The sequence below is a fragment of the Peromyscus californicus genome, unplaced genomic scaffold (assembly GCF_007827085.1).
Source record: "Peromyscus californicus insignis strain IS unplaced genomic scaffold, ASM782708v3 Scaffold_10__1_contigs__length_136768540, whole genome shotgun sequence".
Lineage (NCBI taxonomy): Eukaryota > Metazoa > Chordata > Mammalia > Rodentia > Cricetidae > Peromyscus > Peromyscus californicus.
This window is the reverse complement of record NW_026294391.1, coordinates 18,472,620-18,489,965: the sequence shown is the minus strand read 5'-3', so window position 1 is coordinate 18,489,965 and position 17,346 is coordinate 18,472,620. Positions and strand designations below refer to the sequence as shown.

The following is a 17,346-nucleotide window of genomic DNA, read 5'->3' as shown; positions in this document are numbered from 1 at the left end:
TTATTTTCATGTATATGTATGTGTGCATGCCACATGCATGCTAGTGCCCATGGAGGCCAGATGAATCCCCTGGAGCTGGAATTATAGGAGATTGTAAACTGCCCAATGTGGGTGCTGGGAACTGAACTCCAGTCCTCTCCAAGAGCAGCAAGGATTCTGCTGAACCGTTTCTCCAGCATACTCACCCAGCCAGTTTTTAAATATTGATGTGGGGTGGCATTAAAAATAATCACATTTAAAAGTTGATGTCCTTTGCTATTTATTTTTTCTATATATATATTCTCTCTCTCACCTCCCACCTTCCCTCGCAGCCAGTACCCAGGGTTGAACTTTGCATATTCTAGACAAGCAGTCTACCATGGAGCTATACTCACTCTTTTTACCTTTTTTTTCTTTTTTGAAGCAGGATCACTGTAGTTCAGACAAACTTGGAATTTGTGATCCTCAGCTTCCTGAGTAGTTATACTGAGTATAAAATTACTCTGGTAAAATGTATTTAGTGATGCATAAAACTAATGCACTCCCCTCCTCCGTAGTGCTGGGATTAGAACCTAGGGCCTTATTGTTATTAGGCTATCATCTTACTTGAACTATGCCCTCAGCTGTTTTCCAGCTATTTTTTGTTGTTTTATTTTCTGTTTTTGGTTTTTGAAACAGGGTTTCACTATATAACTCAGACTGACTGGAACTCACTCTATAGACCAGTCTGGCCTCAAACTTGCAATCCTCCGGCTTCCACCTCCCGAGTGATAGAATTGCAGGTGTGTACCACCATACCCAGGCCCTCCTGCACTATTTTCAGGTGACAGTTTTGATATTTGAGTTAATGTTGAGTTCTCTAAAAAACTGTATTTTCTTATCGGTACTTTAGTGTCCACTGTCAGTCACTTTCCCTGTCCTTCTCTTCTTTCCCTATCCCTCTATGTGCTTTTTCTGTGTATCTGCTCTGTGGGGGTAAATGTTGCAATATTAACAGCCTCATTTTCTTATATTTAAAAAAAAAACTACTAGTAGTTTTCTTAGAAGATACCCACCATGTTGTACGTGGAAGGATAGTTGCTCGTTTGCTTTTTGGCATTTGGTACTGAAACTCCATGCAGACCTGGGGAGAGCTTGTTTCTGCTGTTGCTACACTCCGACTTATCCACACGGTTCAGTGTGATCTCTAAGAGCTCCATGCCTTCTCAGTAAGGAGTAAGAATCCCAGCCCCCACAAGTCCTAGAGCGTGAGGTTTCGCAGTGATGATTTGTGGCCAGCTGTCTTTTAATGTGTTTCTTTTAGCCAATTGTGTCACATGGTAACAGCCCTCACATAGGAGTTCTTTTTCTTGCTTAGCACTGAAGTGGATGCAGGGGTCCTAGGTCAGTTGTTTTCAATAAAGTGCCTTATGGAGATGAACCTCCATGTCCTGTGACCAGGTCTCGAGTCTGAGACAACAGGCCTTGCCACAGGCATTGTGGGACAGGCACACAAAGCAAACCCACAAATGAAGGGTTTCATAATAACAGCCGTCTCAGGCATGCAGGCAGCTTGATGACTCCATGTCTCATGGTGTTGCTCTTCACAGGAAGTGCCTGTCGAGCCAAACAGGCAGGCAGAGGACTCTGGTGGGCACAAAGAAGCACTTCAGTGTACACTGCAGGCTGAGGAGGGATGCTCTGCTCCAAGGTGGGTGAATTGTGGATTCGGGGTTGCTGAAAAGTTGTGTTGCGGGTGAACATATTTATGGGAGGTGAATGCTAGATTAATAGGACAAATCTGGGTTTTGATAATTGAGTGTGATTTTCACCATCACTAAAATCTTAGAGTTAGAAGGAGAGAGAGCCTGTGAATTCTGCAGCCCTGCCCAGAGAAGCAGGGCAGTAATGGCCTTTAGTGTTCTTAAAATGGCTGTTGTGTTTTTCTTATAGTGAAATGCTTTATGGGGACAAAATAAATGTCCAGTTTAACATCCTTGAACAAAGTATTTAACTGAAGAGATACTTTTACTATCTGACACACAGCTGTGTTTGTAGGCCATAGTCTCAGAATTGTCAGAAAGGATTTTGGTGAAGCTTTCTAAATTGGGTTTATTTAATGAGTTAACTTGAAGCTTTAAAATGGAAGTCACTTGACTCCCCAGAGAGAGAGAGGCAAGATCTGTGCTCTTACAGTGTTGCCTGCAACAATCAATTCCAGATTGTTGTGGACAGGAGCATGTAACTATTAAGCTGTGCAGAGGATGGATTCAATTAGATGTGTACACAGTGTGATCTTGCCCTTCCTGAGGAAGGGGAAAGTGAAGAGTGTATATCTGCAGATGTAGTACAATCCTGCGTTACGAGGACCAGTGGAAGGATGGAAATCGGCATGCACCAGTCTTTCTTGAGTGAAGATTTTCCTAATGTCTCATACATCATATGTGGCTAGCATAATATGCAAATGAAACAGTGATGTCAAAGCTCAGGGTTCCATTGCAGAAATTTAGATGTATACTTTCAAGAACTTTATGCAATGGTGTCTTGTTTCACATGTTTTTATACTAACTGTTGTTATCCCTATTCAGAAGTGTCACATGTTTATGTGACTCTAAGGTGACCAGATTGACTGTGTGCCTACCTCAGAAATCCCTGCAATTACTTAACAGTCTGCATAGCTAAACTGATGCACCCATGGGTAAGAAAGGCTGCTGAATAATCCGCCTACAGAATTTAGCAGTGTCTGAAGAGGACAATTAGAGCTTTATTCCTGGGTTCTGAGTCAGTCACGTGCTGAGCACCAGCTGTGCAGGGCATGGGGGTGCAACACGATGCTATGTATAGAGAATGTCACCATGGACAGCTATAATGTGCATGTGGTGTGTGTGCACATGTGATTATGTGTGTCAACGGCTCTGTCAGAGCTCACAGGAATAGGGAGAAGGGAGGAGGGGCCCTGTGCTTTATTTATCATGGCCATGTCTTTCAACTGACTGCTTAACTACTCTGAAGAAATTAGTTCCAGAAGCAGTCTGCTTTTGAGTTATAAACCTAGCAATTTTCAGAATTGCATTGTGTGTGTTTGTGTGTGTGTGTGTGTGTGTGTGTGTGTGTGTGTGTGTGTGTGTGTTGAAGAATGGCAAGACCATTGAAACTTTGGAATTTATAAGTTTCTGGAGGATCAGCAAGAAATAATATGCTTGAGAAATTAAAGACTAGTAAAAAACAATACAGTCTAAAATGCAAAGGTATAAAGATACCTAGTGTCCTTACGCAGGTTTTAAAGTAACATAAACATGTCTCTATGAGAAATTGATTGTTAATCTGCTATTTGATACTTGGAAATAAAGTGTTTTATTGTATTCTGTTGAGATAACACAAAAATGTTGACATAGGAATTATTATTTGCTGGTTGTTCACCAAAATCAAATAGAAATAACTTTTTTGTTTTTAAAATTTTAAATTTTTCTTATTTTTGAGATATGGTGTCACTTCCCACCCAGAAACTCCCTGTGTAGCACAGATTGGTATCAAAAGTCTGCTGATCCTGCTACCTCAACACTTTCTGGGATAACAGGGGTGAGATAATCATATCCCGCTAGTAATACCTTTTCTGTGTATGTGTGAAGTATAAGATCCTGTAGGACCTTACCATGTAGTAGGGAAACAATTACAAGTATTTATAGCTGAAAGGAAAGTACATAATTGTAAATCTTTTTTTTAAAATTACGTGGGAGCTGAACATGTAGCATATGCCTATAATCCCAGCACTCAGGAGGCTAAGGAGGGAGCTCATAAATTCAAGACAGCCCTAGGCTATAGCGCAAGACCTTGTCTCAGAATAAAGAAACAAACAAACATAAAGGTACATGGAACATCAGAAATCATTGGAGTCTGCTGGATTAAGGGGGAAATACATGGTAGCTGGGTAGCCTGACCACAGGTTATCAGATACAATGACATTTTCTCCCCTCCATCACATCTGGTCCTGAGTAGGCCATCTCATTTGTTCCCTCCTGCCTTCCCTCTTCTGAAGATATTTTCCTAGAGCTTCCAACTGCTCCCAGAGATTTCATGCTGAATCCTCAAGCTTATTAGAGCCAGTAGGATCTGTTTCTTGCAAATGCATTCCATGACTGATTTGGGAGTCCCATAAATGCTCAATATCTGATTTCTCAATGGTTATCATTAAAAAGTGGTCTCACAGAGGCTGGTGAGATGGTTCAGCTGGTAAGGCCCCTGCCACCAAGCTTGCAGACCTGAGTGTCATCCTTGGAATACATATAGTGAAAGAAGAGAACAAACTCCCATAAGTTGTCCTCTGAGTATGTGTGTGTGTGTACAAATAGAAATGAAATAGAGACATTTTTTAATGTCCTATATCCTAGATAGCTTAAGTTGTAAGCATTGATCCCTTTCCAGGCTTGGAAGCTGAAAGATCTAGCAAGATCAAAGGAAGGACTCGTTCCTCCCAATGCCTCTCTCCTTAACTTGTATGTAGACTCCCATCTCTTCACTGTGTCCTCATTTGCTTGCATTATGTGTCTGTTTCCTAATTTCCAGTTCTTACAAGGACACCAGACAGATTAATTTTGAGTCATCCTAGTGACCTCATTTCTTCTTAACCACCACTTTAAATGTCTTGTTTGGCTACATAGTTATATTCTGAGATACTGAAGATAGGGCTTAAACACATTAATTTCAGAGGAGGTCTCAAGTCAGTTCCTAATACTAGGAAAGATGCCTTGTTTTTCTATATACCTTTATACTAGTGGGTTCTGTTCCCATGTCAGCTTTCTCTCATGCACAAGTGATGGGAAAGCACTGACAATGAAGAGTAAGAAAGGAGTCTTATGTGTGGTTGCTGGGGTGGGGATGGGGCTTCAGAGCACTATAAACTGTATAAACCTTGTTGTATAGACCCACCTTTGTTTAATAATTCTGCTTTTCAGAGTTTGACTTTGTAAGACATTTTAGTCATTTCTCTTATCAACAGCTTTAATGGCTGAACATCTGCTTCCTTTTCTGTCCTCTCCTCCAGAGTCCCTTTTGTCAGTTCTTTGTTAGATAATCTTGTTTGATCAGGTATAATTGGCTTCCTGAAATTCCTAAAATGTTTAAATTTCTAAACATTGCTAATTCTACCTATTTGCTAATTCTCTCTATTTTCCCTTTTCATGCCACTTTTCTAAATTAGCCAATCAATAGACATTAAGGTTGGAACCTCAGCCAGTGAGGAACAGGCAACCTCCCTGTTGTGTTAGGGATAAAAGACAGAGGTCATCTAGGCCATGTGTCCTGCTATTCACTAGCTTTATCCTGGGGCATTACGTGCCCTTTTTGCAAAAAGAAATTGCCATGCTGAGTTACTTTCACTTTGTTCATATGTTCCTTTTTGTGACACCAAAATTAGTCTTTCCTAACACCCTCAAAGTAGATGCCCATTATACTGTCAACAGTGATGTCCTCTGCAGACTGGGATATTGGGGGGCGGGAATGAAGACTCTTGGATTCAGTATCATGGATGTATTTCCACACCATTGTCATGTTATCTGGACTCCCTCCCCCTCCTCATTCCTGCTGGACAGTTCGGAAGATTTTAATTTTTTACTACTGTTTATCATACATAGTTCCTACATAGATTAGGTGCCAAATAAGTGGTTGGTGGATGAGTGGACTGGTGAATGGATAGATGGGTGAAGAAACAGACAAATAAGCCAATCCTTGGGTAGATGAATGCGAAGATGGGTAGATGGATGGCTGAATGGAAGGGCATGTGAATAGATGAGTGAGCAGATGGATAGAAGAATGAATGAGTTGATTATGGATGGGTATGGCATTATGATATAGTCTAGGGCTTTTAAATCAGGTTCATTTTCTCCTCCAGTTAAATAAGTAAAAGGCAAGAAAAATCTTGAACATGACAGGTAGCAGCAGAGAAATCTTAACCACCACAAATAAGCACAGACAGAATCAGCAGTTGAAATGCATTTATTGGGGGTGAGGAAACATATATATATATATATATATACAACAGACACATAGAGAAAACAACCCTCTCTAAAGCCTAACGGACAGGAAACCAAAAATCCAGTCCATTCTCAATGGCTGAGTGTTTTTAAAGTCTCTGAAGAATTTTCTTCCCCTGATTTAGGATTAGGCAGTTTGAATAAAGGTAGGATGGATGATTGGCCTACAACTGTTGTGTAACATGTCTTTATCCTGCCTGAACTTGTTGAGCCAGTCCATCAGCAGGAGAAAAAGCCCACAAGGCCTTGTTTTAAGCTGTCAGGCTTTTGTCTCAGGTCAGGAGGGTGAGGAAGAAGCAAGCCATCTTGGAAGCGCACCATCTTTAGCACCTAGCCATGGCATCTCTCCCTATATGATGGCCTGCCAGAGAATTTGTCTAACTCCCAGTCTCTCTGTTAGATAAGTGGTTGTTTGGATGGATAAATGAGTAGATAGATGTATGGAAAATTGAATGGATAAATGGATGATTGGATAGATGGATGGATAAATGAGGGGTCTATAGTAGGATGGATAGATTGATGAACGGTTGGGTGCATGGATGATAGATGGATGAATGAGTAGACAAACAGATGGAAGATAGATGGGTAGATGGGTGATTTGATTGGTAGATGAGTGGATGGTTTCCTGATCAACCTTCCTTGAGTCCTTGATCAACATTCCATGGTAGTACATGCTCTGTGTTGCAATTTTGCTAAAGATTTTAGTTAAATGCTAGTAAGTCAAGTGAGCTTTACTGTCTGCACTTGATCCAGAGATAAGACGACATAACCATCTCAGAATAAATCATGAAACTGACTTGTTTTCCACAATCATACTTTAAACCCTGTAAGAAAATTAATGTATACTACTTTTGATGTTGCTTCTCACATTTGAGCTTCTTCTGTAAAGACATTATGTCCTGGGACACTCTAGGAATTGGGGCTGAGATGAGATATGAGGTTGACCACCACTGACTGCCACTGACCTCAAGATTGTATTTTATTGGGATGAGGGGAAGGAAAGAGCAAGAGTATGTTCTTACTCCCAGTAGAGCTACAAAACTGAATGCTTGTGGAGGAGACTGCGTTAGAGAAATTTTGCTCTAATATAAAATACATTAACCAGCAAAACAAATCCAATATACACCTCTTGGGTGTTTTCTCAGAGAGAGAACTTGGTGTGTAGAAACTATAGTGAAGACCAATTTCCTCTTTAGAAAACCAGCTTCTGCCAAGTGGATTTCAGAAGGAAGAGAGATTGATTACCAGAGAGCTCTACCCTATGTTCATGGCTTTAGGGCAGATGTTAATTGTCTCTGGCCTTCAATTAGCTGTCCAGCAATTGCAGCCTGCCTTTCTAAAGGACTGTGCTAGGTAATTATGCATCCAGTGCTGGGTGGGTCAGGCTAAGGAAGGTGAAACTTAAGCTTGGAAGTAGAAGGATTGGGAGTGGGAAGTGGACAGTGATGTGGGCAGAGCTTTCTATTTCACAAGGCCAGGCAGAGTCCTGAACTGAAGCATTCTTTCTGTATATGCAAACACAGGACCATTATCCCAGAAATGAAAAATAGCTGCTGCCAGAAAAAGACAGAGGCACAAGACTGGTTGGTTGGTTGGTTGGTTGGTTGGTTGGTTGGTTGGTTGGTTGGTTGGTTAGTTGGTTGGTTGATTTTTATTTTTTTGTTTGTTTTTGAGACAGGGTCTCTCCATATAGCCCAAGCTGTCCTGGAATTCACTATGCAGACCAGGCTGGACTGAAACTTACCAAGATCTGCCTGCCTCTGCCTTCTGAGTGCTGGAATTAATGGCATGCCCACACTGAGGCAGAATTTGTTTTTATGTCTATTATTAGTTTCTCTTCTTATTGCTGTGACAAAATACTTGACAAAGCAACTTAAAGAAGGGTGTATTTTGCCTCATAGTTAGAGGGTACTGTCCTCCATAGTGGTGAAGTCATGACAGCAGTAGTGTGAGCCAACTGCTCACTTTGAATCCATAATCAGTAATCAGGAGAAATGAATGCTAATGTTTAGCTTGCTTTCTCCTTTTATTCAGTCCATGGGATGGTGCTGCCCATACATGGTGTGGGTCTTCTCACCTCAATTAACCTAGTCCAGAAACACCCTTATAGGCATGACCAAAGAATTGTTTCCGAGGCGATTCTAGATCCTGTCAAGTTGACAATCATTGATAACTATCATAATGTCTTCATTTGCAATATGGATCACACTGGTTTTGAACTTGAGGCAGTCATCCTACCTGAGCCTCCCAAGTACTGGGATTACACACATGAGTCACCATACTTGGCTGCCTTCTGATTTCTCCCCCATCTGCACTGCTTCATTGTTGTGTTCTGATCCAGGACATAGATGGGACAGAGGTGATACAGGAACTCATTGGAAATGTTGTACAGGTCCAAGTCAGCATTAAGTAAGTCAGCAATACTCACTAGCAGAGTTACTGGCAGCACCATCATGGGCTCCCCTTGCAATTATCTTTTCCTTGTCATAGCTTCTTCAGTTTAGTATTAACTTGAGACACTTTCTTGTTTGATTCTAGAACCATATTGTGAAATGCCAGGTCTTTGATCCCTGTTTCTTCTAAAGGTCCTCCTGTGGCACCCTGTTTTGTACCTGTGTCTTGACTTTCCTATTGTTAATGTGTGAAGTCAAACTCCTTCCTTAAAGGTATAGAATTGCCCTGTGTTAGAGTTTTAAGCATACCCCATCTCTCAATTGTGAATATTGGCTCTGTGGTTCCAATCTGCAGAACAAACAGCATATAAAAGTACATTGAACATTCTTGACTGTGGTAATAATGTAAGCACAGGTTCTCATAGAGCATACCTTATAAAACTAGGGAACAACTGAATGTTATCTCAGAAAATAGCAAGGTAAAGGGCAAATGAGCTACCCCCGCTGGTTGCCAGCAAAGATCCTGGATCAGTTTTCATGTTTTTCATTCTACATTTCCCTACTGCAGGCTTCTTTCAGAACCATTTGCTTTTCTAGCATTTCCTGCTTCTAGAGCACTGAAAAGTAGGCTCTAGATGCAGGCAGCCTCTTGTGAATATAGGCAAGGAAACTTGACTGAGTTTTTCCTTTGCTACTTTCTCTTTATGCTAGCACCTATATATTGGAGCTATGAAATCATTGGATCTATGTCTGATCTTTGGGAAAGCAAAGGCCCATTGAGTTTTAACCATCTAGTAAGACAGCTATAGGAATTGAAATGCCTGACTTCCCTTGAATAGGCTTCATAGGTACATACCTGGGGAGCCATCTTGGCTGTTATTTGTTTGTGAGTTTACCTTAAATCCCAGCTTCTTAAACTGTGGGTCACAACCTCGGGTTGTGTCACCTAACTGAATGTGAGTGAGTCACAAAAAGCTTGATAAGAATAAAAGATTTCTGAACATACAAGAACCAAAAACAGCTGGGCGGTGGTGGCACACGCCTTTAATCCCAGGAATCAGGAGGCAGAGCCAGGAGGATCTCTGTGAGTTCGAGGCCAGCCTGGGCTACCAAGTGAGTTCCAGGAAAGGCGCAAAGCTACACAGAGAAACCCTGTCTCGAAAAACAAACAAACAAACAAACAAACAAAAAAGAACCAAAAACATTAAAACTCAAGTAATGAATCTGAAGTGTTTCTGGCAGTGTTCACCCATGGTGTATGTAGCTCATGACTTCGCTGCAGCCTTCGTTCCAAACACAAAATAAAGTTTACTTTTCATTGCACATGCTATCACAGTGTACATTGCCAGCAGGCTTTGCCTGAAATACCTTGATTCAGATTTAAGAGTACTATGTGTTATAAGTTTCCAGGGTTTTTTTTTCTTGTTATTAGCAGCTGTTGTTTCTTGTTGATAGCTCCCTGTTTGTAGCTTTCCTTGACAGGTATCCCACAGCTCTGGCATCTCCAACATCTTGGGTTCTCCAGGACAATTCAGGCTTCACTTTAACAGCTTCACACAATGGTCTCTCTAGGCCTCCCATCAGGGACAGCCCTGCCACATGCAGCTTTCTTTAGTCATGGAGAGAGATTCCATAATCCCTTTCTTCTATCCTTAACTCTAAAGCCAGCACCACGGGGATGAAGCTGCCAACCAAATTCTGCTGCTTACTGGGGCTGGAACATGGCCCCATTCCAATTCCTGGTGCCCTTTTTTCTCCTCAAACTGTACGTTTTATATTTTTATTTGCCCAACTTGCTCCTTTTCATTATAGATCTTCATAAGAGTGAACACTAGTAACCATATGACAGAGTCTATATGAAGCTGTTTTGAAATTTCCTCTGCCAATGGAATTAATAAAACTCTTCACTCTAGTTTCAGGCAGACTCTTTGGACAAGGGCAAAAAGCAGCCACATTCTTCACCAAAATATCACAAGGACAATCTCTAGACCACATATTAACATTCTTCTCGGAAACCTCTTGAACCAGGCCCCCACAGTTCAAATCACCCTCAGCACCACAGTCTTCTGTGTTCTTACTAGGATGACCCATTAAGCCCCAATTAAAGTGTTCAACTGCTTTCCTAATCCACAGCCCTAAAGCCCACATTCCCCCCAGACAAAAGCACAGTCAGGCCTATCACAGCAATACCCCAGTCCCTGGTTCTGTCTTAGGGTTTCTATTGCTGTGAAGAGGCATCATGACCACAGCAACTCTTTTTTTTTCACAGCAACTCTTATAAAGGAAAATATTCAATTGAGGTGGCTTACAGTTCAGAGGTTTAGTCCATTATCCTCATGGTGGGAAGCATGGCAGCATGCAGGCAGATATGGTGCTGGAGAGGAGCTGAGAGTTCTACTTCTGGATCCACAGGTAGCAGGAAGAGAATGCCACACTGGGCATGGCTTGAGCATCTGAGACCTCAAAGCCTGCCCCCAGTGGCACACCTCCTCCAAAAGACCAGACCTCCTAATAGTGCCACTCCCTATGGGTTTATGGAGCCATTTTTATTCAAACCACCACAGAGTGTTTCTTTTTCTTGTTTTTGGCAGTGCTGGAGATCTAACCAGGCTCTTGCCCAAGCTGGGCAAATGCTCTACCCATGAGTTATATCCCCTGCCTATTCCTTTTTTATTTCTGGAATTTTTAAGGGTACAGGTGTTTTATGTTTATTAAGAAGAAATTTGGATCTTAGTATGTAGAACATAACTAAAACCCAGCACTTGAGAGATGAAGGCAAGAAGGTAATGAATTCAAAGCCAGCCTGGGGGGTAGAGTGAGACCCTATTCTAAAAAATAAATGCAGATGTATTTACAGTTTGTCAAGATGACTTTAAAAATCTTAACACTGTTAATACTGCACAGTCTGTGAAGGGGTTTGAACATCTTCTAAATCCTGGTAATTATGCCTAACTCAAAGAGGTGTGGGTATATGGAAACCCAGATTATAAACCTCTATATCCTAAGTGCTTTCTCTTTAGAAATAATTCACAATGGGTCTCCTTTAAGAATTCCTTTGTTTCTTTTTTTTTAATGCCTACCAATTCTGATTTGTGCTGCCTATACATCTGTCTTAAGAGTTTCTATTGCTGCAACAAAACACTATGACAAAAAAACAAGTTGGGGAGGAAAGGGTTTATTCAGCTTACACTTCCAAACTTGTTGTTAACTGAATCAGCACAGGAACTCAAACAGGGCAGAAACCTGGAGGCAGGAGCTGATGTAGAGGCCATGGAGGGGTGCTGCTTACTGGCTTGCTTCCAAGGCTTGCTCAGCCTGCTTTCTTAAAGAAGTCAGGACCACCAGCCCAGTGATGGTGTCAACCACAATGGGCTGGGCCCTTCTCCATCAATCACTAATTAAGAAAATACCTTACAACTGGATCTCATGGAGGCCATTTCTTCAACTGAGGCTCCTTCCTCGCTGTTGACTCTAGCTTATGTCAAGTTGACACACAAAACCAGCCAGGTCAACATTCATGGATGTGAGGCTGTCCATTGGCATGAAGTTGGAAGGGTGGAATGGAGTGGAAGTAGATCTGGGAGAAATTAAGAGTAGGGAAATGGGAGGTGAGTAAGATCAAAATACATTGTGGGCATAAGAAGTTCTCAAAAAATAATAAAAATATTCTATTTTTTAATGTAGTTTTTAAAAATGTAGTTTAAAAAATGTAGTTTTAAATGTTAACAATTAGACCTGGGAGATACCTCAGTATGTAAAGGCACTTACTGCTGCCAAGCTTGGTGACTCAGTTTGACTCCCAGGATCTGCACAGTGAAAGGAAAGAAGCAGCTCCTACAAGTTTTCCTCTGACCACCACACTGCTTTGGTACATTATGCACTTGCACCTGTGCGCGCGTGCGCGCGCGTGCACACACACACACACACACACACACACACACACACACACACACAAATGTAATTAAAAAAGAATTGTGGGGTAGGGAATACAATAAAATGGCCACAAATTTTTCCTCAATTTGTTTCTTCCTAACCCAGGAAATAATATTGTTTATGGTATAAAAAATTACCCAAGAGTCTAGAATTCTTTTAAAATCCCTTTTAGATTGTTTAAAATTAACAGTAAAAGGTAGCTTGTACAATGATGCTAGTTTAAGAACATTACTTCCATTCATTTATTTCATCCATCAAACCTGTCTTCCTATATAATATTTACAGCTGTGTGAATTGATGCTGTGATGTTTATCTAATACTAACAATTCAAGCAGCTATAAATGAGAGGGAGGAATATGAATATATGTTGCAAAAGCATAGTCCCACATACAAATCTTGGTCCCACAGAAAGGACCAGGGCCACCTTGAAGACTAGTTAGGGAATATCAAAGGTGGGACAGCCTGGAAGAGATTGGAAATGAAGGACAAGATCAAATACACTTACAAATAAACCCAGAAACCACAATGAGGTGTTTACTTAAGGAGTCATTTATTTATATATAGGCCTCTTAAGCCTATAGTGAACAAAGCTGGAACACTTGAAGCAACAAAATAAAGTAGTGGTAGATATCAGTCAAAATATAGAATAAATTTATAGTATTTATAAAAATGAATGAATAAATTAATACATGGGCAATAAATAAGTCTATCATGCACACAAGGTTCAGGTACACTCTGCTATTATGGTTTTGATCTAAAGTGTTGCAAAAAGTCCCTGTGCTAAAGGCTTGGTAGCAAACTGATGACTTTTGTCCAGAAGTGACTGGATCATAAAAATTCTGGCCAATTGAATGGAGAGCTGGGAGGTGGTAGAACCTTTTGGAGCTGGGGTGTGAATGGAGGAAGTGGGTCACCTGAGTGTGCCCTTGGCTATTTTATACTAAGCCCTCATCGTCCTTTCTGCTTCCTCAATGCTATGTAGTGATATCACTGTGTTTACTAGAGATGCTGTGATATTTTTACCTCACTCAGGTAGTTGACCACTGTGATACCTTGCCTCACTCAGGCTCAACACAATGAAATCAGGTAATCTTGGATTGAATATTTGAAACCATGAACCAAAATAAATCCTTCATCCTTTAAGTTGTTTTTCTCAGATATTTTGTTGCAGAAATGGGAAAGTTGAGTATGACTACCCTTAAGGAGGTGGAGCATAACTGTGGGCCTTCAGTGATGGTAACATCCTACAGAAGAATGTAGGCTGAAGGGAATGGAGAAAGCTTACATTCACCATTCACATTCATCAGATGCACCATGTGATTGGATTGATGCTATAGAGATAAGACATGATAGCAATATATACCCTTTGTGTGATGATGACAAATGGTACTCCACCTGTGTAGTCTGTATCCTAAATTCATAGACCCAATCTAATTATAAAAAGGGGAAAATCAAATGAGGAATGTGTTACAGATGCCTGAAAAATTCTCCTCAGAAGTGTCGAGAACACCAAAGTAAAGGGAAGTCTAATTATCTATCTATCCTACTCTATTCAGGCTGCTGGAACAAAATATCTTAGACTAGATGATGAAACTGCTCACCTCCTAGCATCCAAGAAGCCAAAAGGGAAGGTGATCTTAGGACAGATAGCTCCTTCAAGGATACACACCCCAGTGACCTACTTCTAGTCACACACTGACTCCAAAGGGTTCTACTACCAGGCATTTATGTTGTTGTTTGAAACATGGTTTCACTATGTAGGCCTGGCTGGCCTGGAGCTCACTGTGTAGACCATGCTGGCCTCACTCACAGAGATCCTCCTGGGTGCCACAATTAAAGGTGTTTACCACCATGCCTGATACTACCAAGTATTTCTAACCATTCTGGATGCTGAAGTCCAAGGTTAAGGCACTAGCAGATTTGGTGTCTGCTGAGGTCTCATTTTCTGGCCCAAAGATGAACATTTTTTTCTCTGTGCCCCCACATAAAGACACTAATCCCCTAGTGAAATAAACTCTATTTATCCCCCAAATACTCCACCTCCTAGTTCTTATGAGGTTAAGGTTAAGGTCAGTTGGTTGGTTGGTTTTTGAGAAAGGGCTTGACTATAGCTCAGCTTATCTATGAACTCATTATCTTCCTGCTTCACACTCTGCTATGTAAGTAACACTGTTCCTTGAGAGTTGTGAACAAATGTCTACTCATCCCAGATAGGGATACAGACCAAAGTACAGCTAGTGCCAAAGTCCAACTTGGTGAACCAGTGAGTTTTTTAGGAATTACAGGAATATGGATGAGAAGTTATTTATAGGAGCAGAAAGGACTCAAAAACAGCTGCATCGCCAAAGCCCACCCCAGCATGAGGAACAGCTCATAAAAGCTGGAAATTGGGAGCACACTATACAACTTATAGGCAACAAGTTGGAAAGTGTCCTTGCAAGCTAGTTCTGTTAGTATAAGCCTCTTCTAGGAAGCTCAATTTGTCTGAGTTTTCTAGGCAGCTGGATTGCTTTCTGCTTTTTCCAGGTGGCTGTGCTTGTCTGAGTCTTCACAGCAGTCTTTACTGCTTATATAGTCTTGGGGAAGGAAGAGCCCATGAGTGTGGTCAGTTCCTGGGACTTTCTGAAGCTAATGAATTTTTTACATCCTGTTTTAACAAGCTTCCCTACAGGATGGAGTGTTTTACTTCCCCTTAGAACATCTTGTTGTTTCGCCTCCCTTTTTCCATTCTGTGTCTTAAAGTGTTTCCCTCCAAGATAAAAGTTTTTGCCTAATAAACTGCTACACAACATCTTCATCCTGAATTCTGAGATTATAGGAATATATCTCCATGTGTGACATGATTGTGCTTTTAACATATACATTTGAGGGGAGGGACAAGCTTTCAGTTTTGTAGTAGTCACAATGAAAGAGGCTTAAGAAAATGTAACCACTGAATATAGTGTGGTACTTGGCTGGGATCCTAGGCCAGGAAAGGAACAATAAATAATATATAAAAATTAGTAAGATATAAAATAATTTATAAAAGTATAAAAATTAAAAATATAATAATATTAAAATGATATATGACCTTTAGTTAATATTAATGTACTAATGTTGAAGTGCCTTGTTAGTGCAGTAGGTAGTACATCAGACTCAAAATGTACCAATATTGATTCATTAGCTGGAGTAAATTATATTAGACTGTTTTCCATCACTACAACAAAATATGAGATGATCAACTTATAAAGGAAAAAAGTTGTTTTGGCTTATGGTTTTAGTTTACTTTTAGGCCTGTGATGAAGCACCACATCATAGAAGGAACACATGGTAGAAGAAACCATTTATCTCTTGGTAGCAGAGAAGCAGAGGGGGAGGGAGGAAGGAGGAACTGATAAACTACAGTCCCCTTCAAGTATATATTCTTAGTGACCTAACTTCCTCCCTCTTGACTCTACCAACTGAAGGTTCTTCGATTTCACAGTAGTGGCCTTCAGGGGACCAAACCTTTAAAACATAAGACTATGAGAGATACTTTAAGATTCAAATGATAGTACACTATACCATACAAATCTCAGGCTTAATAATAGAGGAAACTGGAAACTCCTTCCTTTTATTTAAATTTTCTATAATTATTTTTTTCTTTTTAAACATGAAGTGTTTGTGGTTAGAAATATACTCAATTGGTATAATTCTTGCTTAGCATGTACATGCCCCCCTTGGAGAGGAAGGTAGGGATGGGGGTGGCAGGGAGGTGACATCGCTGTATATTTGATAAAATACTATATCAACATGAAAAAACACTGGAAAGTGTATGGGCTTTACAATCAAAAATACATGTTCAATTCCTCACTGTGTTTGTATCAGGCTACCCAGATTTAATAACCCCTCATAATGCTTTCTCTCAGACTTAAGTGTTTAGTAGAATCCAGGTCAGTATACCCCAGAGACACGTACACATCAATGTCCACTGAAGCACTGTTCACAATAGCCAAGTTATTAAATTGGCCTGGGTGTCCCATCAACAGAATAGTAAGAAAAATTGTAGGGTAGGATGTGAGTGTGTCTGTGTGTGTTTTTTATTTGGCTACAAAGAAAAATGAAATTATGCCATTTGTAGGGAAGTAGATTATTGGTGAAATTATTAAGGCCACTCCACATAGTTAAAAGATGAAACTGGAGATCATTTTGTTAAGTACAATAAGTTAAATCAGAAAAAACAAACATGTTTTCTCTCATGTAGAATCTAGATTAAACATATACATGTATATGCATATGACATGAAAGAAGTAGAATGGTTAGTATTTGGGAAGAGGATGGATAAGAAGGAGGCAAAGGAAGGTAATAGAGTGTGAGTATGAGCAAACTGTGATTTAAATGTATGAAAATACAAGAATGAAACCCATAATGCTGTAAAAGTGAATATATGCTGATAAAAAAGTAAATGCTTAATGGATATAATAACATATTAGCAGTGTACTACATTGGAGGCTGAATAATAATGTGTTATTTGGTGAAATGAGCAGGAGTCTGAAATAATTACTGTGTATTGAGAAGAGCTTTATGGGAAAGAAGCTGGAAAGAGAAAGCTATGGTGGCTAAACTCAGGACTCAGAGAATGGGGGCTGTCTAGGTGGGAAGGAGCTGTGAGGGAAGAAATTTCTGTTCAGGACCATGGCACTGAGATTCGGGGGCTGTGCTCAGAGAGGAGGTGGGGCACAGGGTCTTTAAATGCAAGTCATTGTGATGTGATGAATTGGGTGAGTCGGGGTCAGCCTGTTTGCTTTGTCTTCTTGCCCCAGTGCCCTTGCACACAGGAAAAGTTCTGAAACACTTGGTTTGTAAGTTGATGGATTACATTCCTAATGAGTGTGTAATCAGTGTAAGAATATCCACAGACATAAAATAGGCTATTGAATGTCATCTTTAACTGCATTGTGGTTATAGCGTTAGACCATGTATTGCCTGTGATAGCATTGCTGCTGAGAGTTCTTAAGTAGAATTCATGAATGATATCCTTGCAGTAGATTCTTCTGTATTTTTCATTTTTAAAA

At 40.4% G+C, this 17,346-nt stretch overlaps 1 protein-coding gene across 2 annotated transcripts in view; it reads left to right on the top strand.

The window, feature by feature from the left end:
- Nucleotides 1-17,346, top strand: part of Shroom2 (shroom family member 2) — a 290,381-nt gene that overhangs the window by 223,683 nt on the left and 49,352 nt on the right. For both annotated transcript variants that reach the window (XM_052711845.1, XM_052711931.1), the window contains exon 5: nt 1,569-1,669. In XM_052711845.1, coding sequence (XP_052567805.1) covers nt 1,569-1,669 — 101 coding nt within the window. The remainder of the gene's footprint in view (nt 1-1,568; nt 1,670-17,346) is intronic.